The 22,949-nt window shown below is 46.9% G+C and overlaps 1 protein-coding gene across 4 annotated transcripts in view; it reads left to right on the plus strand.

The window, feature by feature from the left end:
• The first annotated feature begins 275 nt into the window (after window positions 1–275).
• ctnna2 (catenin (cadherin-associated protein), alpha 2) overlaps window positions 276–22,949 on the plus strand; it is a 347,246-nt gene continuing 324,572 nt past the window's right edge. For 2 of the 4 annotated variants that reach the window (XM_031559473.2, XM_031559474.2), the window contains exons 1-2: window positions 279–573; window positions 22,150–22,256. In XM_031559473.2, the coding sequence (XP_031415333.1) occupies window positions 22,155–22,256 (102 nt within the window). In that variant the 5' untranslated portion in view covers window positions 279–573; window positions 22,150–22,154. Of the gene's footprint in view, window positions 574–22,149; window positions 22,257–22,949 lie in introns of all 4 variants that reach the window. The other 2 variants (XM_031559471.2, XM_031559472.2) reach the window with 2 other exon arrangements.

Below are 22,949 nucleotides of genomic sequence, written 5' to 3' on the forward strand. Positions count from 1 at the left end.
ATGGTCCAACAGCCTTACGGTCGCTCCGGTTACTGTAAATAACACTATATCGCATTTTCAGCACCCAAGCGCTGTTCAGTGTTCACATGCAGAGAACGCTGAGCAAGGACATCCTCTTGTCCCATTTCTGAAGCCTTGGAATCATTGTTTGGCAAGGAGGCGCTGGAGAAATCAGTCCGTCTGTCCGCGAGTGGGTCGCAGGAACTCTTACGCACAGAACTGCGCATGCGAGATCGAGAGGAGACTGTGGATTTGACAGTTCTGTGCGGCTCACTATATTGCAAGGACCCCTGCTCTATGCGAAGCTGCGCACTGTGCGCGCATACTCAGCACCTGTCTTCTCTGTGGCTGGGGATTCGGTGGGAGGGGTCAGTATTTGGCAGGGAGCGGCGGAGAGAAGCATTTCCTAGATACCGACAGCAACGCGTGCGTTCGTTCTGGTTCATCACTGAAAGGCAAGCGAGAGGATTTTGGTATTTTAGCAAACGAGACAGGCTAAGAAGGCAGTGTCTTTGGAAATACACTTAATATATTAAGGCTTCTGTTGGAATACAAGAACTGTCATTTGCAAAGGTAAGCAAAACACTTGACTCGTTAGCCAGCGCTGCTGTCTTTCCTATGTCTTTCAGCAAGGCGAGGTTTATGATAAGGCTAGCCATTCTCATCTGGTCTCTTAATTATTTTACATGAAATTGAAATAAAATCAACTCCAGAAAGTGTAATGACGGCATTTGGACATATTTACACTTAAAAGAACGTTTTCCTTGCATTCTTGTGTTTTGCATCTCACCACTGACCGTTATTCATGCCTAGCAATGTTAGCCAGAGAGCTACAACACTGAGATTGTAGGCTAGAGATTTACGCTGTCTTCCACCATAGCCTAGCGTTTATTTTAGAGCTAACTCGATAGCTAACTGGCAATTGCCGCTCAGCATCGGCATGGTTGAATGTGAAACGGTACCTTGTAATTAACTCTCAGTAGGGTCACGATGGCAGTTCAATATTTAAAAAAGAACCGGTAAATGTATTGTGAGTTTTCGTCAACCAGTGTTCAAACCATCAAATCAGTCCCCTCCAAGATAACAGCGGACCTCCGTTCATTGTCAGTGCGCCTCACGTCATTTAATCTCGCCGATGATGTTCCGTTATTCTTTGTCTTTCAGCTGTAATTGCCCTTTCCCCATCACATAGTGATAATATCTTCCTATCTTTGTCATTGAACTTACTGTTGTGTATGTTGTTTTTTTAAAGAGAGAAATAATTTACTGTTGCCCGGAATCATTCTCAATTGCAAATTCACTCAGAGCCTGCCTGAAGTAGGAAGGCTGTTGCAAATACTTCACCAGCTACTTTGTAGACAGGGGTTTAACATGTAACAGATGCGCGTTATTGTTTCAAAGACGTGTGCTAGTTTCAGTAGGCGCTTTGTGAATAATTGAAAACTTGCGATTCACCCTTTCGCAAAGAGGTATAGAAACCATACCTGAATTGATCACAGACTGCCTTTACACTTAAGTCGACAGAAGGCTAAGCCTTCGGCGACAGATTCGCGTTAAATTCTACAAAACACATGGTTTTGTCAGTTTTTTGATGATATTCGTTTTGCGCATCTCACTATGCAGAATACAGCAAGATACATTAAAGAGATTACAATACACTTCATAGATGTCGGGAATACAATACCGAGTCAGCACATCGTTTTACCGGACGAGTCATCCAATCAATTCAAAATTCTCTTTTAAGAATTGCGATCGAGCTACTGTGGCTATTTCAGAGGGTCGTAGGCGAAAATAACAGAACAATGATGAACACAGGACACATTTTCCCCGAAACGTTGTAGTGTATGTCTACTAATATGAAATAGACCAACTGAAGGGCACTATCAGGATGTATCTCGTTTCACATCAGCCTACTAAGCAGCCTTGTTTTAGCGCACCCTTCCGAAATGGTTCATTGTAAGATGAGCACCTTTGCAACCTATGAACGTTACTGTGAACTAGGTAAACCTCTAGAGGTCCTAGACTCATTTGTGAAGGTTAGAATATTCCTGCAGAGTATGATCCACCAACTGGCTCTCTTACTCTTCAGAGTAAGGAGGGATAACTCACAGTCATGACTATAGCCTACTGCAGGGCTGTGACTAAGAATGTCATTCATGACATGCTATTTCTGTAAGATGACCTGAGTCTGGAATTTGACCAGCCGAGAGTTGGTACTGCACAGCCAGATTTAGATCTTGAACTTTTGATTGGCATGGAGGCGTGTGAAGGGAGATCCACAGGGCAACAACATGGCACTGCTGTGACAGAGTGCCCTGTTTACCACGGGTTAAAGGTGCCTCAGACCAGCGGGTGCATGTGCAGTACATTGCTTAAGATATATTCACGGATACTTGTGACTAGGCGGGTGGGTATTTTCTCGGATATTTCTGGAATATTGTTCACACAGCATTAGTTATAGTTTAGGCCATCATCACATCACATAACATTACATATTGGCATTTGTAAATCAAGTTATTCTTGATTAATATTTAGAATGACTTATTGCCTCTCCTGAAAAGGCCTTGTTGTGAGTTTCGTCCAAGCCTTTAGTTAAGCAATTCACAAACTACAGATCCATTGGTTGAAGTGTCTTTGAATGAGCACTGTGTGGGGACATGAGCTTGGTTGGCTTTGCGCGCTCAGAAATACATTGTTGTTGTGTGGACACAATGAGGCTCCCCTGCACACCATGACTTCAATGTCTGCTGTCCAGGGAGACCAGAGGCCCAGGCTGCGCATCTGCTAACCCAGGGGAACGACTCAACGGAGCCTGCCCTGCCTTGCCTTGCCCTGCCCTGCATGTTCAGACAGAGGCACTCGGGGTCACAGTGGTCTTCAGTGTGGCAAGGAGGGTCTCTCTCCTCTGCTGACGAAAATGTGAGGTGCTAATGAGAGATTTGGGCTGAGGTGTTTAATAGGGTGGATGGGAACGGATTAACCAATGAAAAGTCTGTGATCTAGATCGATAGCACACGTCTCATTCTAGAGGCCTGTATTGATCCTACCCAGAAGATGAAGGGTTATTATAGTTTTTGTAACTCCGAAAGTATTGCTGAGATCCATTTCTCACAATGCTGTGGATCCTAGTATGCTCAAGGATTTAGCAGGAGGTCATTCTTGAAACCTGATTATAGTGAATCAGTGATTTATGATGATTAGCTATAGATGCAGTCATTCTCAATGTACGCTTCTGCAGTGTGGCTTGGTCTAAAGCACAACTCTCACATGTGTCGTGTTTTAAGTCCCCTTGAGACTGGGATGTGGCCTCCTGTTTTTATCATTTCACTGAGCACAGTTACAGAGAGAGAGAGAGAGGGAGGGAGAGAGAAAGAAAGAGAGAGATGGGGAGAGAAAGGGGCCTCACTACTCATTCTCATTCTCTCTTCTGTCAATCACCCTTGACAGGCCACACCCAGGAGACTAGGCTCCAGACGCTGTGGCTAATTAACATGTCCAGTTGCCAAGAATGGAATCAATTTTAAAAAGTCTACAACAGCTCAGAATGACTCCGTTAATATATGAATGTCTGCTCTTGTTCATATAAATCATGTTGAATTGTGTGTCGATGTGCTGATCACTTGATGTAGCTAATGATTAGAATTACAACCGTGCTGGTTTCTCATAATTCTCAAGCAGTTTCCAGTCAGCCAATTAAGAGGTGAAATTACCTTTGGTAAAGCCTTATGGTCTCAATTAAAGTTATGAGTAACATATTGCAGTGGGAAATAAAATACAATAAAATAGAAAGAGTGCCCATGGGAGGGAGGCCTTTGGTACCTGCAGCAGGAGCTCATCATTCTGTTGACTAGACCACTGATGGTGCTTCTGAGGCCCTCGGAGGTCTCTCATCAAGCCATTAAGAATACCTTTAGACAACGTATATGTATGTGTATTGTGAAATTGACATTAATCTTCTAGTGGAACGCATTGACTAGCTAGATCTAACCTCACCTAAAAGTATCATCAGAGTATTCATATAGCACTCTTAGGGCAACTTTCCAGGAGGAGTCTCTGCTCTGCTCTGATATTTATCCGACTAGGCCGCACGGTTAATCCTTTGTTTTGTTCGTGGGTATTGATTTTTTTAAGTGTGACGTGCCCAAGGGTGCCAAGCCCCCTTGTCTCCTTTGAGTGACTCAGTAGCAGCTGCCTGCGGCCTGGAGCTCTATCACACGCACGCTTTTCACTAGCCCCTTCTGCTGCACCTCCTCCCATTGTTCCATCAGGACTCTAACACCAGGAGCAGCGCCATAGCTGTTGTGTTGTGTGTGTGTGTGTGTACTCTGCTTTCCATTGTCTACATGCAGTCAGTTTGAGAGGAGCGAGACCTCTAATGCACTCTAGCACATCCCCGTTGCTCTTCCTCGAGGCATCCTTCTCCACAAATGTAGTTAGCTCTTTCTTATATAAAGCTTTCAGAGTCTTAATGGTGCATTACCCTGCATTATGGAAATGGTAAGAGAGCTTTCTCCCCGGCTGTGCAGTGACAGGCTCAGACAGCTGAGTGCAGACTTGATGGCATCTTTTGGTTGCCCGCCGATTTGCCATTTTTCACTGAGTCATAGGCCGCTGGATTTTTGGGCATGAAAAGGGATACACAATGTGAGTTACTGGGGTTGGCTCTTGTCATGGTGTGTTCTCTCAGAATTTCGCAGACAGGCCCGTCAGACTTCCGTGCTTGATGGCGATTGGCATGCGCTTCAGTAGCCCTGCTCCGCTGTCTGCAGCTTGTGCCCGCTGCAGTTGCTCTCGCTTGGGCCAAACTTTTCTAGGGAAGCTTCACTCGCCCTTCGCCTCCCGCTGATGCCCATCTAAGTTGAAGTGACAGCTGGAGCTGTGCCCGGATCCTGGTCACCGACTCACCTGCAGTATACGGGGAGGCCGATCAGGAGAGTTCAGAGTTTGTCTCGGAGCGCTAGATGTGCGGGGTTGTTGGGTGGGGTTATGAGGATGTTGTCTCTTAGCTCCCTTCGAGTTATTAAGTATGTCTGAACTGTCACACAGCTGCCATCTTTCTTCACTGAGTACAGCTGCTGATTTTACTGAGGTCAGAAAAGTGACTTAGCACTCTGAGCTCTGCAGGGAGACAGCAGTGTCAGCAATGCAGATATGGCTTCATGCCTGTCACTCGCATACGCATGGATTCAGACCCCCCCCCCCCCCCAATGCCTCATGAAACTGAAAATGGATCAAGATGAAATCACTAAGGCAGAGGCCAAAAGTGCTGCAGTGAGCTGATAGGTTAGTGGTGTGCGTTTGTAATTGTTACTATGAGGAGCCGTAGAATGCAAGGAGGTGATGAGAACGGCTGACTTTCATGGCTTTTGACACATTGAGTTCTGGAGTGAAGAACCGCACCATCATTCTCTGTGATCCCAACATTTATGATCTGACACACCTGCACACACATAGCTGAATAACACACTCACATCTCTCTCTCAACCCCCCTCTCAACACACACACACACACACACGCACACGCACACGCACACGCACACGCACACACACACACACACACACACACACACACACACACACACACACACACACACCTGTCAGACTCGGCCTGTTATGTTCTCTCCCTCCAGCAGAAGGTATGATAATGGGCCTCTGGTTCCTCCTGTTGAGGTGGCCTGTGTGCCGTCTCTTTTTCATGCTCTGTTGGCCTCCAGACCTCACTGTTGTTTTCTTGAATCACTGGACCCCCTCCCCCCTCCCCCTCACCTCCCTCCCTCCCTTTGTTGATGGGGTTCAGCAGGGACAGCTGTCCTCAGTGTGGGTCCAGGTTTTAAAAGAGCCCCTTCTCTGCAAGCTGACACATATACCATTACACAAGATCCCTGTGTCTGGCTCTTTGTGTGTGTTCCAGTGGCACGTTTGTGTGAGTGGGTTTATTTTTGTTAGATGTCTATCGTTTTTTTGTTACTTTGTGTTATTCTGTGTGTGTGTTGGTGTGTGTGGATGTGTATGTTGAGGGGGGTCCCATGTCACAAAACACTGAGTGACTGCCTGTAGTCTGTGTGTGTGTGTGTGTGTGTGTGTGTGTGTGTGTGTGTGTTTTGAGTCAGGTCATGTGAAGATGAGGTACAGGAGTGACAGCAATGCCAACCTGTTCCGCCTCCTGCTGAGCCGATGGCTCTGAAAGCTCTCTTGAGTGGATTTCATCAGCACGACTTAATGGACTTTCACCTGTGCCAGTCCCTGGAGCAATTATAATTTGGAATGGATAATTATAGTTATTTATTTATTTTACATTAAAAGTAGCTTTTAAACTAGCATTCAAATGCTTTACGTAGGGTACATACAAACGTGTCGTTTGGGCATGTGTAATTACTAGGTCATTATTCCGTGCTGATATGTGTAATTGCTACAATCATCTAACCAATCAGCAGTACTCTGCTAAGTTTTATTTCTAGAACTTCACCGTTTACCCTTCATGTTCCATAGACAAAAGACAACACAACTGGAGAGCCATGATTACAAGAGCAAGCTGCATCCAATTCAATGTTAATCTTTTAAACACAGCTTGACGTGTGTAATTTCATGCCCTTCATTTCAGCCAGGCGCTCAAGCTCTAATTTACTATTCACTCGCTAGGTTGATGGGGCTCAGTCAGTCAATAGGGCTGCTCAAGTTGTTTCTTTTCAATAGTGGAGAAGTACTGACTTCTCTCTCACACAGCCCTGGGGGGGGGGGGCATCACTGGCCATCTACGGTTCCCCTTCCTGCTCCCGAATGCATACAAAACAGAGGATGAAGATCTAAAATGAGTGTATGCTACTTCTCTAAGCAACTGCGGTTTTCATTTGAATGCTACGTAGCTCAGAGATTTGGGGTGAAGTCGGCACACACAGCGCGGATTTTTCACACTTCACTCTGGAAGAGAATGTACACTCTGAGAGCTGGGAGGGTGTCAGAAGTGCTGTGATGGGCCCTTTTTATAGTAGCGTCTTAAAAATGAATCATCCGCCATTGGGCACGCGGGGGGAGCGGGGAGGTGGCAGCTGTATCTGCTGATTCTCCACCACTTCGCATTCTGACCCTAAATAGCATTCTCTCTTTTTATGAGGATTTGGCGGGCGCTGGGGGAGAACCGCAACGCTGACATTTTGTTTTTCCCGAATGGGTTGTGTGGAGCTCGGGTGCCACAGGTAGTGAGCCCTCTGAATCGGCTTCAAAGGGGAATTCACTTTGTGTTGCCAGACTGCAATGGTATGAGGTTATGTCATTTGGCATCCAATAATGGTGCCTCAAGGTTGTAATGCCTTTTACTTTGTTAGTACCCCTAACCCCGCCTTTGAAAGTAGGCTACTGTTGAACGTAGCATGAATGTTTTTCCTTTTTACACGGCACCAAAGATATACAGTAGGTGTTCTTGTAATACGTGAAGCCAATATGTACATCCAGCATGTACCCAACAATGTGAACTACCTCACAATTTAGCACACAGATCTGCTTTGTCAACCTTGCACACATGGACCACGATAAACAAGTTGCGTCAAGCAGTTGAGTCCTTTCTGTTTAGTGACAGTCTTGAAGGTCATGAGATGAGTGTCTTTGTGTTGTGTGTGTGATTCCATTCACTCCAAACTTGCTTTGCCAGAGACCAAATACACAGAACTGAAGAGTGGATGGCCTGAGCGACTCCTGCTGAATCATTCTCTGCTGTTTTTGTGCAGCTTTTTAAAGACAGCAATGTGTGTGAACCTGATTCATTCCTCCTTCAGACATAGTTCTGGCTGAAAGCAATCTTGGCAAGCCGCTGGGGCTGCTTTTTATTCAGCAGTGAAATGCCACAAAACAGGAATGGGGGATTCCAGCAAAAGATTGGTTTAAGGAGAGCCATAAGGATTTTGCATTTTACCCCGACCCCCAATGAGAAGCCAGTGTCATGATTAGATGTTTTTCATATGTATGGTGCAGGGGAAGGAGTGTGATGCAAATGGCAACGTTATCATCCTGAATCGCCGTGGCACCTCCTGCCTGTTAAATCAGCCTGCCCTGGACAGCTGATCACTCCCCGTAGTTAGCAGAGAACAGCGCTAGAGAATCAAAGCTTGGAGTGACCACGTGCTGTCACGGTCAATAACAGTGCTCTTTGGAGGGATCTTTGTGTGTGTGTGTGTGTGTGTGTGTGTGTGTGTGTGTGTGCGTGTGTGTGTGTGTGTGTAAGCATTTGTCACATGGTTCCCGTTGTCCAGACAAAGCCCTCCTGAGCTGGGCTTTTACTTATGACTCAGGTGTTGTACTCAGGTGTTCAAAATTAATGGTGTTTGATCTTTTGCAGTGGGTTTGTCTTTTATGTGTAGTTGACTGTAAAGAGAGGATGGCCAGAACAGGGGAACATGTGCGAACACACTTACACACGCACGCACACACACACACACACACACACACACACACACACACACACACACACACACACACACACACACACACACACACACACACACACACACACATAAACGCCCACACACAGTAGAGCTGAGGCTACTTAATTGGCTCTGAGCTCACTGCCAGTTTCATGTGGACATGTGTGGGAGTACATGTATATATAGAGTGCTGTCTTTATTTATGTGTTAGGGCTGTGTATTGGCAAAGACTGGTGATATGATACGGATCATGATACAGGTGTTGTGATTCAATATATTGCGACATATTGCGATACTATGTAAGGCAATATATTGTGTTTTTTTCTATCAGTGTGTGTGTGTGTGTGTGTTTGTGTGTGTGAGAGAGAGAGTGTGAGTGTGTGTGTGTGTGTGTGTGTGAGAGAGAGAGAGAGAGTGTGAGTGTTTGTGTTTGTGTCCGTGTGTGTGTGAGAGAGAGAGTGTGAGTGTGTGTGTATGTGTTTAATGTGTGCATCTGTGAGGAAGTAGGCCAGTGTATCTCCTTTGAGTGACCATGCATCTGTGTGTGAGCGCAGATAGCACAGGACCGGCTTCAGACACTCTGTTTACTTGATCAGCTTCTCTGCCTCTGCTTCTATTGATACAGCTTGAGACTTCAGAGAGAGGCAGGGACAGAGAGAAAAGAGAGAGAATGAGAGAGAGGCAGAAAAAGGGAGAGAGAAAATGAGAGAGAAAGGGAGAGAGAGAGAGAATGAGAGAGAGGCAGAGAAAGGGAGAGAGAGAAAGTGAAGCTAGAAAGAGAATGGGAAATACAGAGGGCAAGAGAGAGAGAGAGAGAGAAAATGAGAGAGGGAGGGAGAGAGAGAGAGGGAGAGAACGAAAGAGAAAAAAGAGGCAGACTGACAGTGTGAGCCACAGCTTATTCCAGATGCTCAGAGCCTCCGCCCAGGCGTCAGTCACTGAAGACACATGAAAGAGATGCAGCCTTGGCTGCGGCACACCTTGAGCATAAACCCCTCTGATTGGCTGCGGCACACCTTGAGCATAAACCCCTCTGATTGGCTGCGGCACACCTTGAGCATAAACCCCTCTGATTTCTTAACGGCCGCCTTATTAGCCCTCATGTGACCAGGCCAGGACTCATCGTCCAGCCAGAAGCCAGGACATGATATTTCCCACAGTGGCGGGTCAGCACCTGCAGAAGGATAATTAGATTGCTCTGACATTTGCGTTATGATTATGACCCCTCTGTGTTGCACTGCATAAATGTTTACAAGTCTTAGAGCAGAGAGACAGAGAGAGAGACAGAGAGAGAGAGAGACAGAGAGAGAGACAGAGGGACAGAGAGAGAGAGTGAGAGAGCAACGCACAATTCATCTAATCTGATAGGTAAACTAACACAGAAGGTTCCGCTGTGTGTGGCAGATTGGAATCACTGATGAAAATCCTTTGCAGATGCCAGCCACTCCGCCAGAGAACTGGAGCCAGATGAGACATGGTGCTGGATGGACATGAGGCTGAGCAGGCTTACGTATCAACTCATTAAAGAGGCCGTAAGACATACAAGATGCAGCCTCTGTCGGAGTCCATTGTTTCTGTTCCGTATACGGATCTTTAGGTCATACAGTCAGATTGTTTTCCGAATAATTTGTGATAGATATCAGGATGTAAAGCAAGCTTGCTTACAAAAAAATTTATTGTTTACAGCAGCTTAAAGCCCTAAGTTGTAATACTGCTTGTGTGGGATGCACTCTCACATAACATGTAGTCAACACAGGACCTGAAGGCAAAGACAGCAACTGAACAGATACGGTGAGGACTTATCGGAGCCAGTGACAACCCCTCTCTCGGACAGACAGTCTGGTAGACTGTAGACAGAAAGTCAAGCAGATGGACACATAGGGGGAACAGAGGTGCGGGGGGTGGTCATGAGTGGTCAGACTAGGACCTTTTAAGCAGGCTGAAAGTGGACAGACGGCGAGAGAGGGAAGGACCTCTGCTCTGTGAGTGTGTGAGGGATCCTCCACTCTATCAGGGCAGGGATATATTCTTCAGGGACGTGACATGTTCATCCCAGGCCAGCGTCCGTGTTACTCTCACTTAACGTATCAATCATAGGTCAGTTATCTGCCACTCAGCGTGTTGCATTGTCCACTGTGTTTCCTGCTTCCTGCAAGCCACAGCCATCTCAAACATCATGACCTTATTTTAGAATGCTGGATGCTTATCAAAGTATTAACCTCAATTTGTGGACCAAGTTAATCCTCATAAACAGGGTCAGCGAGGACAGAGAATGAGAGACAGAGAGTGAGAGTGGTGTGTGTGTGTGTGTGTGTGTGTCACTGTTCACGATGAGCCCAGCTGATCCAGCTGATTCGGTCTAATGACCTGAGCTGGAAAGGCAGGCGGTCCCAGACTCAAGCCTGGTTTTGGCCCTTCTGTCACCAAGGGTCAATGGTGTGTTTGTGTATGTACCAATGTGCGTGAGCGTGTGTCTGTGTGTGTTAGTGTATGTGTGTGCGCGCGTGAGTGTGTGTGTGTGTGTGTGTGTGTGGACATCTGGTGACAAAGGCTCACCATAAGGGGGCGGTTCCATTAAAAACAAAACCTCATTGTGCTTCAGTGCTGGACAATAGAGTGTGAATTCTCTCTGGAGACAGGGCACACGCCTCCCCAGCACTGTCTGTGTGCGCCCGTGTGTGTGAGTGTGTACGCGTACGTTTGTGTGTGTGTGTGTGTGTGGAACAGACGGAGAGGAACAGAAAGAGAAATAGTTTGTTCTAGTAATGTGTGATTTGTTTGTGTGTAGCTTTTTGATTTCGCATGTGTTTGTTTGTCAGTGTTTGGTTGTATCTGTGTGTCTGTGTTTGCCTGAGTGTGTGTCTTCCTACTGTTTTGGTCTGTAATAACCACCGGAGGCGTGGGTTGGAGCAGAAGTACACTGCTATTGATTTCTAATCTGGAGTGGTTTGATGCCCGGGGCCCACAGGCTGGATGGATCTCCCTGGAAGAGATCGCACTCACATATGAACACTGTCTTCAGTCCCCACCACAGCTCCAACACCACTCACATATGAACACTGTCTTCAGTCCCCACCACAGCTCCAACACCACTCACATATGAACACTGTCTCTAGCCTAGCTCCAACACCACTCACATATGAACACTGTCTCCAGTCCTCAGCACAGCTCCAACACCACTCACATATGAACACTGTCTTCAGCACATCTCCAACACCACTCACATATGAACACTGTCTTCAGCACATCTCCAACACCACTCACATATGAACACTGTCTTCAGCACATCTCCAACACCACTCACATATGAACACTGTCTCCAGTCCCCAGCACAGCTCCAACACCACTCACATATGAACACTGTCTCCAGTCCCCAGCACAGCTCCAACACCACTCACATATGAACACTGTCTCCAGTCCCCAGCACAGCTCCAACACCACTCACATATGAACACTGTCTCCAGTCCCCAGCACAGCTCCAACACCACTCACATATGAACACTGTCTCCAGTCCCCAGCACAGCTCCAACACCACTCACATATGAACACTGTCTTCAGTCCCCAGCACAGCTCCAACACCACTCACCTCCCTGACTCACCAGCTATGTTGGTCTCCTGTATCAGAGGTGGTCAGGCTGTATAGGTTAATATCAGAATTCTACATTCAGTGCGTCATCACTGTTCCACTTCACTTGAAGGGGTCAGGTCAACCCCGCTGATGAATCAGTCAGATGAAAATATCTTTTATAACTTTTAAATGGTTTACATGGTGCACATTTGTGCATCATGGATGTTTTAACAGGCTAAAATATTGCTACTAGACAGTCTGCTTTTGCCAGGGCAAATATTGCATAAACTCATATACATACATACATATAAATGCATATACTCTAGTTTCTCTGGATATGACCGTTAACCATGGTCAGACACTGGTCTCTCCTGTTTCACTTTACCTTTAGGTACATTTTGAAAAACAAAATCAAAACAGATCCCAGATCACAGATGCAGCTACATGAATGTGTGTGTGTGTGTGTGTGTGTGTGTGTGTGTGTGTGTGTGTGTGTGTGTACACAGGAGATGCTGTGCAGGGCTGTGTTTGCTGGTGTGAGTGTGTGTGTGTGTGTGTGTGTGTACGCAGGAGATGCTGTGCAGGGCTGTGTTTGCTGGTGTGAGTGTGTGTGTGTGTGTGTGTGTGTGTACGCAGGAGATGCTGTGCAGGGCTGTATTTGCTGGTGTGAGTGTGTGTGTGTGTGTGTGTGTGTGTGTGTGTGTGTGTGTGTGTGTGTGTGTGTGTGTGTGTGTGTGTAGGCAGGAGATGCTGTGCAGGGCTGTGTTTGCTGGTGTGAGTGTGTGTGTGTGTGTGTGTGTGTGTGTGTGTGTGTGTGTGTGTGTGTGTGTGTGTGTGTGTGTGTGTGTGTGTGTGTGGAGTGAGTGATGAGTCTGTGGCCCTGCTTGTGTCCCAGGAGTCCCTGTGGCCCGCAGCTTTAATATGAGCACTGTAAATCTCTCAGACCACGCACACGCATACGCACACACACAGACACACACACACACACACACACACGCACACACGCACACACGCACACACGCACACATGCGCACACACACACACACACACACACACACACACACACACACACACACACGCACACATGCACACATGCACACACACGCACTCACACACACACACACACACACACACACACACACACACACACACACACACACACACACACACACATGCCCACATGCACTCACACTTACCTGGACCTTCATACATCCATCACACACACACACACACACACACACACACACACACACACACACACACACACACACACACACACACACACACACACACACACACACACACTCACCCCTCAAATATATCCACCCACACAGACACATAGACAGCACTGGGCCTGCCCTGCTGCCTTTGTGCGTGAGTGAGCATGATGAGTGGGGGAGCGTTGGCCATGAGATTGCTGTGCGTGCGTGCGGGCCGACCGGTGGCGGTGGTGGCGGCGGTGACCTCATCAGGTCATTACCGTGGCTGAAACTTGGTGGGGCGGAGTGGAATGTCGCAGGGCTCCGCTGATGGCCGTGACTAATGAAGGTGTTTATTTGTTTTTGCGGAGACCGGGCCGGTTTTGGCTCGGTGGCACCGTGGCGGCCAGGACACCTGCCAGCGCCTCCTCCCCTGGCTGTGTGTGTGTGAGTGTGTGTGTGTGTGTGTGTGTGTGTGTGTGTGTGTGTGTGTGTGTGTGTGTGTGTGTGTGTGTGTGTGTGTGAGCCTTCCCCTGTTCAGAGCGCTCGGTGTACTGTCAGTCTATCTACACCCAGATCCATTATCTCTGTGCCTCTATCCAACATTTATCTCCAGTGCAAAAGCACCCTGCTGTTGTGAAGACATCAACAAAGCTGTGCATGACTAGGACTTTACGATATGAACGCCCCTGGCAGCTTTGCGAGCCAATCTCACATAGAAAGGCAGGATCTCCAGAGGGGAAGCCTTCTCACCATCCCTCTCTCTCTCTCTCTCTCTCTCTCTCTTTCTCTTTCACTCTCACTCTCACTCTATTTTGGTTTAACTTTGCGTGTGCTGTGGTTTTGCTCTATGGGACTGAGAGCAGAGGTGGCTCTGGGTCCTGTTCTAGCTCATGGAGATAGCTGCAGCACCACTTCTCTGTGAGCATAAGAGAGAGAGAGAGAGAGAGAGTGGGGGGGGGGGAGAAAGTGTGAGAGAGAGTTGGGGGATGCCAGGGTGATAATTTCACATCATGTTTAGAAAACCTGCAGGAAGGAGACGAAGGGATGAAGTGAGAGAGAGAGAGAGAGAGAGAGAGAGGGGGGATGAGAAAAAGAAAGACAACACCCACAGTAACAGATGGAGGTGAGACAGCAGGGATTGTGGAAGTGTGTGTCTTTTTTTTAACACGGCTCCTGCAGCACCAGAATACTTGCTTATTTCCTCTCTTTATCGGAACTCCCAAGTGGAACATATGGCAGGCTGCATGGACTACACACACACACCCCGACAAACGTGGACATGAACACACACACACACACACACACACACACACACACACACACACACACACACACACACACACACACACACACACACCGCAGTTTTGCACCTGGGTGAGATAATGACTTTAGTTCCCTCTGCCAGTTATGTCAGTGCAATCAGAGCTATTTTGAGAGCGCTATGGTCAGCACAAACACAAGCTAATCACATCATTTAATGAGCAATAACTAACACAGAACCTCATAAATACACGCCGTAAAATCCCATGGCAATAACACCTGGTCTGGCCTCTCTGTCACTGAGTTCCATGTGTGTGTTTGTGCTGTTGGTGCTTTTGTGTGTGAGTGTGTGAGATCAATGAATGTCTACATGGTGTGTGTGTGTGTGTGTGTGTGTGTGTGTGTGGGTGGGTGGGTGTATGTCTGTGTGTATGTCTGTGTGTGTGTGTGTGTGTGTGTGTGTGTGTGTGTGTGTGTGTGTGTGTGTGTGTGTGTGGGTGTATGTCTGTGTGTGTGTGTGTGTGTGTGCGTGTGTGTGTGTGTGTGTGTGTGTGTGTGTGTGTGTGTGTGTGTTTGTGTGCACGTGCACATAGAGGTGTATGCAGATGTGTTTGTGTGTGTGAGTGTGTCAGCAGCTCCGGAGCCAAATTGAAAAGCGCCGTCTGTGTTCTCTCTGGCAACAGCAGCTTTTGTGGATCCGGTGCCTTTCACTGACAGTCTCTGACACGTTCCAGAAAACTCCTCTGCGCTGATGTGACTGTGCGTTTGTTTACTACTGACACCCCCCCCCCCAACCTTCTCTAATTCTACCTCTCTCTCTCACTGTCTCTCTCTCTTTCCTTCTCAACTCCTCAGTCATTAATATGCACCGCTGATTTGCTCGCTTTCCAAAAGAGGCCGAATGAAACAAAACTGAAACAGCACTCACGAAATCCAATCCAGAATAGGGAGAAAGGGAGGAGGAGGAGGAGGAGGAGGAGGAGGAGGAGGAAAATAATAATGAAGTAGAGGAAAATAAGGAAAAGAAAAGAGAGAAATAAAGAAAGTTGGCCCTGTGAAATGGGGGCGAGAGGAAACTAGGCGAGGGAACGATCTCCTCATTCTCACCCTCCCTCGCCTCTCTCTGCTCCGGAACCCTGACGCGGCCGTGCCAAATTCAACACGGCGACCAGTCCTGCTCCTGCCCGCGCTGAGAACTCTGAGGAAGATGATGAGGACGAGGAGGAGGAGAAAGAGGAGGAAGAGAGAGGAGACGAGAGGAGGAAGGACGTGTTACCGACGGAGGAGTTTTGGAGGAGGAGTGCTTTTACATAAGTGAGCAGCTTCCACACTGTTCACTCCCCTCTTATTTTGGGCGCTCTTAATCCACGCTGCTCGGGGCCAGTGGTGTTGTAGCGGGCCAGTGCAGTGTGTGTGTGTGTGTGTGTGGGGGGAGGGGGGGGGGGCATGCTTTTGATTGGAGATACGCTTTGAATGAAAAATGGGCCATCCTTTTTGAGCTTTTTAAAAGAGGATTTATTTTCTCTCGATGAGTACTCTCGTTTCAGAAAAAAAGAGAAAAGAACTCACACATATATTAAGAGTCTTGTCTCATATGCATTCATAACACTGTATGTGCATGCATAAGCACACTAACACATATGGAGGAGAGAGAGAGAGAGAGAGAGAGAGAGAGGGGGGGGGGAGATGTTGCACTCCATCGGGTACACACTCACACACACCACAGACACAGACACACACACACTCACATATCCACGCAGGGTTCCCTAAGGGGTGGATTATTGAGGGCAAGGAGAGGGGGGAGGGAGTGATGTGGACTAAAGAGGTCACTGGAGTTGAGCCAGATGACTTCAGAATGCTTACGGCTGCGCTGCTCTTCTCTGATCTGCAGGATGCCTGTGTGTTTGTGTGTGTGTGCGTTTGTTCATGTGTCTGTGTGTGTGTGTGCATATGTGTGTGTGTGTGTGTGTGTGCGTGTATATATGTGTGTGTGTGTGTGTGTGTGAGAGAGTGTTCCTTATTATGAGTGAGTGTGTGTGTGCGTGTGTGTGTGTGTGTGCGTGCGTGTGTGTGTAAGTGTTCATTATTATGAGTGAGTGAGTGTGTGTGTGTGTGTGTGTGTGTGTGTGTGCGTCTGTGTGTGTGTGTGAGTGTGTGTGTGTGTGTGTGTGTGAGTGTTCATTATTATGAGAGAGTGTGTGTGCTTTATATGCTGTGTTCACCTCTGTGCCCCTCCCTGTTGGTCCGTTTGGGAGTTCTAATGAAGTCTCAGGTCTTGCTTAATGTGTGTAAGGCTGTCTGTCTGCGGCTCGTTTAAACATTAGCGCCCCTCATTTGAATTTCATAGGGGGTATAACCTGCATCTGTGGCCGTGCAGTGTGCCACCAGCTCACAATCAAAGGAGTTTCCCCAGATAATATCCAACTCTAGAACGGATCCGACCCGGATAGTAGAGTGGATGTAGAGTGGATATTGGGTGGATGTGGCGCGGATGTTGAGTGGATGTCGAGCGGATGTTGAGCGGATGTTGAGCGGATGTTGAGCGGATGTGGCGCGGATGTGGCGCAGATGTGGTGCGGATGTGGCGCGGATGAGTCAGACACGATCTGGAACAACATAGAAGATATAATGGTGCATGGATGTGTATGAGAGTGTATGACTGAGCCATCTGAGCCAAATGAATAGAGTTGGTGTGTGTGTGCTTTTCCAAGTATACAAAACTGTCCTAAATGTAAACATTATTCCCATGCACACCATTGCCAGAACCATATGATGATGCGCAGGGGCTTGTTCCCGCAGTGCAAGCATGCATGTCAGTAACCATAATAGTAATGTGTTTGAGGAACGACATCAAAAGCTCATCTGATAACATGGACAACTGTGAATACATTTAGCTGGCGCAGTGCAGTAGCTGACATTACAGCGAATCTCGCCTGCCAACAATGATACACTTCATATCAGCGTACCAGTGGCAGAGAGAGAGAGAGAGAGAGAGAGAGAGAGAGAGAGAGAGAGAGAGAGAGAGAGACAGAAACTGCAGGCACAGGCGGTGCCCATTTAGACTCATCATGGAGACAAATTTAGACTGCATTATCACCACTGCTCTAATCACTGGAGCTGCTTGGCACAAAAAACAACGCAATTATCGTCCCGTTCGTATCCTGAGGAGAGCCGACATACTGTCGCCAACAATGGGTCTTTATGACACCATGACGCCACTATCATGCACTGCATCCGTCTCTGTAAGAGGAAGGGTGATAAAGAGAAGAATAGAGATAAACGGACGGAATCAGAGATGGGGGAGATTTGATATGTGTAAAGGGCGGAAATAGACAAGGACAGGAGGAAGCATCAACACACCAGTCATCCGCAGTAGTGTCTATGAGAAAAGGGATATTCACATTCATATTCACCCTCAGACATTAAAAATGTTGAATTGTTTGAAGATATAATTCTGTTAGCTTGACAAAATAGCTTGATAATGCTGCAGAACACGTTTATGACACACTGTGTCTCATCCATTGATTGCAATGACGATGTTCCGATCGCATCTCTTTCTGTCAGACAGCTGTCTGCTGGTACTGGGCACACAGTAAGTCAGTTAAATCGCACAGCCCCCCCGAAGTCAAGTGCATTAGTGAAAGGTCTAATGAACTGGCTGCGGCTGTAAACATATATCATCCGAGACGCTCGCTCCCGCAAATGTCACGAAATGTCAAGAAATGTCAGAGGGGGGGCAGATTGATCTGCAACAGGTTGGCCGTTTTTGCGATGGCGTGTCATTTCCTCCCGGGGGCTTCCTCTGTCACGGCCCATAAAGTATGCGGGCGGAGCAGATGGCGGCGAGGGGAGGCCGCCACCACTGCTGCCGCAGAGCAGGTAGAGCAGGACACCTCATCATCGGCACGGCCTCCTCCTTTACTGCCACAGTCTGTGTCTCATTAAGCCTCACGAGCCCCCCGGTGGTGGTGGGGCTGCTGCTCATGTCAGAGTAGGCCTTTCTGCCTGGGTTTGGGTGGGGGCTCTAGGTTATCTGCCAGGGTAAAGCTAGCTTCAGCTAGTTTCAGCTGCTGTCAACAGTCATCGGTGATCACCTCAGGAGTGGGGAGAGCCTTGAGAGAGACTTTGAGCATAGCTTGGATCAGTATGTGTGTGTGGCGGTGAAAACTATGATGGCAGTAAAGCATCCGTGCCAAATATGTCATTAAAAGACTTGTGCTAGCTTAGCGTAACGTAATAATAGGAAAGAGAAATCACAATACGGAGTATGTGCAGTGTATACATTTTTGGTACCACATTTAATAAGTGTGAATGAACAATACTAAACATTTAGCACAGTAGACACAACAGACTACTATACTTCATAGACTATTCAGAGACTACTCCTGTTCATCAGTGACATGTAAACTGTTCCACTGAAGTGACCTCTCAGATGCAACTGTATACAGCAGACAACGGCACAATAAGCTTCAAGAACTAATCACACCGCACCATTTTACCTTGGTCTGCTATTATTGAATATATGGCGTACCAAGGTAAGATGGTGTGGTGGGATTAATAATTGTTTAACTGTGCCGTTGTCGTTGTATAGAACAATATTGTCTGAGAAGACACTTCAATAAAATAATCTTTAAAGCAACATTATGTAACATTATGTAGCAAACAGCTTTAAAACCATTTTGGTGGTACACTGATTTATAATACGGAGAATGGCATATGTCTCACTGCCACAGCACGCCTGGTGTACCTGGTATTGCACGTGTAACTTTGGGGTACAGGGCGGGAGAACTACCTCACGCAACAACAACTAGACCCATCTGCTAGCCATAAGAGGAGGCTAGCGCAGTTTTATCTGTATGGACATCATGGCAGAGGCGACGAAGGAAGTAAGGAAGAGAAAAACAGAGATTAACCGAGCAAGAGATTGATATAGAGTCAGTCTCAGAATGTTTTTTATTTGTTGGCGAGAGCTAAAAGTTACAATAGGAAGCAAGACAGATTCCGAGTTGGCCTTTTTTCTGTTGGACTAGTCAGCAATAATATATTAGCTGTCTTGCTATGTCTTGTGTTGCGCTTGCTTGACGTTTGGCTGTCTTCATCGCTTGTTTTTCATCATAAACATCCCTGCCAATGTTATTGATGAAAGAATGTGACAAAGGCTGTAATCTTATTGGTGTCATCCCTGTCTCATGGAGATTTGTAGTTTTTCCAGATGCCCAAAGCCATCGACCTTTCTTATAATTTCATCTCACGTCAAAAAGTTTGATCAGTCTTCGTCAATCTCACACTAATAAGCCTTGGAACTTTGCAACCTTGAAACTCATTCAGCTTGTAATAATTACCCTGTCCAATGCATATATCGCCAACAACATTTTATTAGATTACAAATACTCCACATTCAAATGCTTAGAAAACAATGTATATGGGCTGAAACCGTGAGCAGTACTTCAGCAAAACTAAAATGTGTAAGGTAAGGTAAGATGGTGTGATAAATCGTTTGAATTGTGCTGTTGCTGTCCTATAGAAGAAGAATGTTTGTCATTCTTTGGTTATGTTAGCATTCATTTCCGATGTCAATATAAATAAAACTCTGCAGAGTCATATTTGTGTAAAATATTGTGATCTTATTCTACCTTATCAGTCTACATGCTTTTTTGGCTTCTGCCATTGTCTTTGCCGGTTCCATACAGTTTATATATCCTTTAGGTCCTTCAGCTTCCTAACAAATACACCTGTCCATGAGGGGGTCTCGAAGACAAATACACCTGTACCACTGTCCATTAGGGGGTCTCGAAGACAAATACACCTGTACCACTGTCTATTAGGGGGTCTCGAAGCGCGATTTGTATTTACGACAATTGGTATAAAACTGAGCTACACTCCGCAACTTTAGGGGGAGCTCAGTAGCAACAAAATACCAATTCTTGCGTAATGGGGCTTTAATCTTCCTTAGCCTTCTTTATACACCCCATTACAGTGCACAGTCTAACGGTTGCAAAATGTGTGAGGTCAAGCGTGTTCAGCACAGACCCACAGAACCGTCGGTACATTTCTTTGTCCAAAACACATCTGTGTTTGAGTTTACCAGTGGGAGGGAAAAGATAATTGATGATAAGTCCTCTTCAGCTTTTGAATAGGAGAGTGCTTCATCTACTCTCTCATTGATCCCTCTTCTCAGTGGGCACAGCTGGGATCTTTAAAGCAGGCAGCAGTCGCTGCAGTGTGTGTCTGATGAGAGAAAGAGAGAGAGATAAACGTGGGCTGCTGCTCGCCCCGAAACCCGGGAGTGTGACTTTTATTTGTGTTAAGAGCATCCACTTTCCTATCTCTGTTGCTTTTATGTGTTCTTATCTGGTCCTACAGCACCTGGTCTTTGTAACTGCCACGGTAGTTGCCATGTATGGCTCCTTTTTCAGACATTGGGACTGCAAATCACTGTAATAGTAGCCTGAGTACAACATTGGTCAACAGCTACGGTAAGAGAAAGGGAACATTTGTCAGTTGAAATTGCTTTTGGAGTATTTCAGAATGTTCCCAAGTAGCGACAACAGGAAAAAAATGTTTGCTGATGATGAGCATTTTTGTTTTGGCCGTGGAGCCCCGTCTGCTTTCAGACCTGTCTACCTGAGTTTGTGCTTTGGAAAAGCTACCCCTCCCCTCCCCACCCTCTCTCATCAGATTGTGTACTTCCCTGGGAGTTGCACAGGAGGCAGTTCCTGTGAAGCTGAGCCTTAATCAGAGAGCACCTGCATGCATTAGCCTTGTTCAAAGCCCCCATTTGAATCCTCACCCCTTCATCACAGGCTCTCTGCAGTTGCCACAGTGACTTGAGTAATGATGAGAGAGTGAGCAGGAGACAGGGAGAGAGAGAGAGAGAGGGAGAGAGAAGGAGTGAGAGAGAGAGAAAGAGAGAGAGGGAAGGGAATGCATTTAGTCTGTCCCACTCTCTTTCACATTTTTGTTTGAAGAAGACATTTCTCTCATAAAAAGATACAGCCAGGTACCACCAGATGCATCCGCCTGCTCTCCAGATTTCTCAGAAATAAAGAGCCATTCCTGGTGGTAGAGATGACAGGCTGTCTCTGGGTGCTGGGTGAAAAAGCCCAACCCCAGAACTCCCAGATCTCAGTAGACCCCTCCCCCCCATCCAGTAGAGTCTTGCTCTCCTCATCCATCCCCTCCAGCCTGCTCCTGGTAGAATCTCAGCAGTCTCAGCAGCAGGTCAACATGTACCTGCACATCTGTGCCACGGAAAGTAGGAGCCAGAATGTGAGAGATATTTGCATCTGGTCACATCTTCATTCTTATAGATAGTATAGAGTTCTTTATATGGTACTGAGGACTACTTAAAGGTTTACAATGGGGTTGATCTGTATCTGATCTGGTAGTAGTCTTTCTTCCATGGAGGAGTAGCTGATATTTCGACTAACTCTTCCTCTTTACATTACATCATTAGGTTTAATGTCCTCTAATCTCCCTCACAAAGTCTTTATAGTGTGTGAAGTGCCCAAACTGTAAGGCTAACAAACTGTATTACTCAGCAACTCTGAACATCTCTCTCTCTCTCTGCCTTTCTCTCTTTCTCTTTCTCTCTCTCTCTCTTTGTATCTGTCTCTCTCTCTCTGTCTATCTCTGTATATGTCTCTCTCTCTCTGTGTGTGTCTCTTCCTCACCTTCCCTCTCCTCTTCCTTCCTTCTCTCTGCAGCAACCATGACCAGTGCTACGTCCCCCATCTTGCTGAAATGGGACCCTAAGAGTCTGGAGATCCGCACCCTGACTGTGGAGAGGCTGCTGGAGCCGCTGGTCACACAGGTAAGGGCCTTGGGATATGTGTCACTCTTCACACGGCCGGACCGGCCTGAATATGTCTGGTCTGGTCTTTGTATTGACTGTACCTCTGTGTGAGTGTTCTGCTCCAGGTCAACTGAAGTGAGTCCACTGAGGTGGGCCTCTGCGTCTTCTTGCCTTCAGACCTTGGGTTACCTTTTATTTACCAGTTTTAGAGACTCCTCTCTTCACTCTTAGGGTTCGGACCAGGTCTTTGTGTTGTGGAGTGGTTAAGTCAGATTGTCATCTGAAGTGTGATGGCAGAAAAAAAATGCTGCCCCCTCCAGGGTTGTAAATTCTCACGCTTTTGGTGTGAGACACACGCTTTTCTGTCCTGTCCCACACTAGCACAGAAAAAAATGTCATTGCACTTCAATGCATCTCATGCACAAAAATACGCCTGTTTTGGTCAATCTTCGTCAATCTCGCCCGATTCTCACGCCAAATTCGGTCTTGAAAGGTGGCCACTCTGCCACTGTATAGCTTCCACTTTATTGGCTCTTGGGCATAGAGTAGTTCTCCTGCTCCACCATCCAGACTGTAACATCTTAGGGATGTTAAAGATCAGAGAGGGTCCAGTGTGGGGCTGTGGGGGTTTTCAAAGGCTGCCTGGGGCTTTGATCTCTGGTCGGGCTCTGCTGGGATGGTTTACCTGTATTTACCAGTTTTAGAGGCTTC

This window comes from Clupea harengus, chromosome 22 (genome assembly GCF_900700415.2).
Source record: "Clupea harengus chromosome 22, Ch_v2.0.2, whole genome shotgun sequence".
NCBI lineage: Eukaryota > Metazoa > Chordata > Actinopteri > Clupeiformes > Clupeidae > Clupea > Clupea harengus.